The following is a 2500-nucleotide window of genomic DNA, read 5'->3' as shown; positions in this document are numbered from 1 at the left end:
AGCTCGAAGCAGCCGTCGCTCTGCCGGTGGTAGTTGGTGAGGATGGAGGAGCTGCAGCTGCACTCGGTGGAGCCGCGCGTGGCGTTGTACAGGAAGATGGTGCCGTCCAGACACGGGCCGCGCTCGAACAGCTCGAAGCACAGGCCGGTCAGGGACCAGTAGTTGCTGAACATCACGTTCCTGTCGCAGCCGCACTCGGGGAACCCTGCAACGACCACAGGACGGAGGGTCAATGTCTCGCCTCTTACTGCGTGGCAATAGCGTTAGTAATTGCATAGCCAATATATAGCCATCTATTTTAAGAAAGAAATAATTCGCTGAAAGGATGATTTAGACTATCGCACACATATGAGTGAATGAAGAAAATACCTGAGATCGGATTGATGTAGATGAGGTATCCCTTGAGGCAGGGCCCGCGCGTGTGGTACTGGTAGCACGTGTCGTCTTGGGGCCAGAACACGTGGCGGGGCGGGCACTCCCTGAAGGCGCGGCAGGTGCCCGTCTGCCCGTCCTCTTCCGTGGCCAAGTACTCTCTAGGGAAGTTCAGGAGGGGAGGATTAGTTCAGTTCAGGCCTGCCATTGGTAGTAGGTTTAGTGGATCGTGTGTTATCATTTTATTATAATTATTATTATTAGTAGTATCAATATTATTATCATTATTGTTGTTGTTACTTTTATTTTTATTGCCACTATCATCATCATCATCATCATCATCATCATCATCATCATCATCATCATCATCATCACCATCATCATCACCATCATCATCATCATCATCATCATCACCATCATCATCACCATCATCATCATCATCATCATCATCACCATCATCATCACCATCATCATCATCATCATCATTGTTGCCATTATTAGTATTATTATTCATCTTACGTTTTGAATAGTTAGTCTAATGGAGCGAAATTGAGCGAAGACCTCCAGCTTTAAATATTTTTCAATGAACTTTTTCCCCCCTCGCGGTCATAAAAAAAACAAAGTGGCCTTGAGAACACCAACCAGTAAACAGGTAAAAAAGAAAAGAAAAAAAAAACAAAAAAAAAAACGAGAGGCGGGATAACTACCGCCCTAAGGGTAGATCTAACGGGAATTTTCACTTCCTACTATGATGCCTTAGCAGCGGAGGCCGGAAGTCCTTTACTAAAGTCTGAGGTTAGTCTGTCCTTCATTCCGATAATGATAATGATAATGCAGAATCGTAAAAAGCAAAACAACAACAACAAAAAACCTTTATAGACAACATGTGAAAGGGAAACTCAAGTAAATTTTATACACGTAAGGACACAATGCACGTCAAACATTACCTGGAAGTACAGGGTCCTTTGGTGAATTCGGCGTAGCACAGGCCCGTGGGTGGGTACAGGATCTTGCCTCTGGGACATCGACACGCCCCTGAACCTGCCACGGGGTCATAAAAGAACTCCTGGGTATCCCCACAGGGGCCCTGGAAGAAGAAGAGGGGGTGCATGTTTTATGATTTCTTTTTTTTCCTTCATTTTCATTTTCTTTCGGTCGTATTCGTGAAGGAGGGATTCGGATGAGTGCTTGAATGTGTAAAGCAACTGGCGTTTATATTTAGTTTTCAAGTCCGAGTGCTTTAGGGGATTTTATTTTTAACTCTTTGCTTTCGTATTATGGTTGGCATTATGCGCTTTCGTGCTCATTGTTCCTTCAATTAAAAGCTTTAGGGAAAGAAAAAAATTGAGGCCATTGTTAGAAAACTAAAAGAAACATCGTGGGGTTTTGGGCGTGGGATCTATGTGGGAAAACACGAACAGAAGGAATGATTGCCTTGAGAAGTTAGGAGGGACGACCTTGCTCACCCACCCTTCCCCCCAACCCCTTCACCCCTCCCCCTTCACCCTCTCCCCTTCTCCTTCCCCTCTTCATCTCTCTCTTTCCTCTCCCTATCTGTCTCTCGCCATCTCCATCTCCTTCTCTTTCTCTCCCCCTCTAATCCTCCTCCCTTTCTCTTCCTTTCCTTCTCCCTCTTCTCTACCCTTTCTTCTTATTCCTCTCCCTCTCCTCTACCCTTCCTCCTCCCTCTCGCTCTCTCTTTCCTTCTCCCTCTCCCTTCCCGTCCCTTCCCGTCCCTTCCCTTCCCTTCCCTTCCTTTCCCTTCCCTTCCCTTCCCTTCTCTTCCCTTCCTTTCCCTCTCCATATCCCCACCCCTCTCCTCCTTATCCCTATCCCTACCCCTATCCTTATTCCTATCCCTATCCATATCCATATCCATATCCATATCCATATCCATATCCATATCCATATCCCTCTCTCCCCCTTCTCTCTCTGTCTCTCACTCCCTCTCCTTCTCCCTCTCTCTCTCTCTCTCTCTCTCTCTCTCTCTCTCTCTCTCTCTCTCTCTCTCTCTCTCTCTCTCTCTCTCTCTCTCTCTCTCTCTCTCTCTCTCTCTCTCTCTCTCTCTCTCTCCCTCTCCCTCTCCCTCTCCCTCTCCCTCTCCCTCTCCATATTTCCCAAGTAGGAT

General features: G+C 46.7%; 1 protein-coding gene across 1 annotated transcript in view; it reads right to left on the bottom strand.

The window, feature by feature from the left end:
- The window catches only part of LOC122255002 (uncharacterized), a 4788-nt gene that overhangs the window by 1821 nt on the left and 467 nt on the right, over positions 1-2500 (bottom strand). The window contains exons 2-4 of the mRNA XM_086543610.1: positions 1320-1459; positions 370-533; positions 1-205 (exon numbers count right to left, since the gene is read on the bottom strand). The exon at positions 1-205 is cut by the window's left edge and continues 1821 nt beyond it. Coding sequence (XP_086399736.1) covers positions 1-205; positions 370-533; positions 1320-1459 — 509 coding nt within the window. The remainder of the gene's footprint in view (positions 206-369; positions 534-1319; positions 1460-2500) is intronic.

Source organism: Penaeus japonicus, unplaced genomic scaffold (assembly GCF_977035675.1).
Source record: "Penaeus japonicus unplaced genomic scaffold, GWHDUDI00000001_assembly GWHDUDI00000013, whole genome shotgun sequence".
Classification (NCBI taxonomy): domain Eukaryota; kingdom Metazoa; phylum Arthropoda; class Malacostraca; order Decapoda; family Penaeidae; genus Penaeus; species Penaeus japonicus.
Note: the sequence above shows the minus strand (reverse complement) of the source record. Positions and strands in the feature narration are given on the sequence as shown.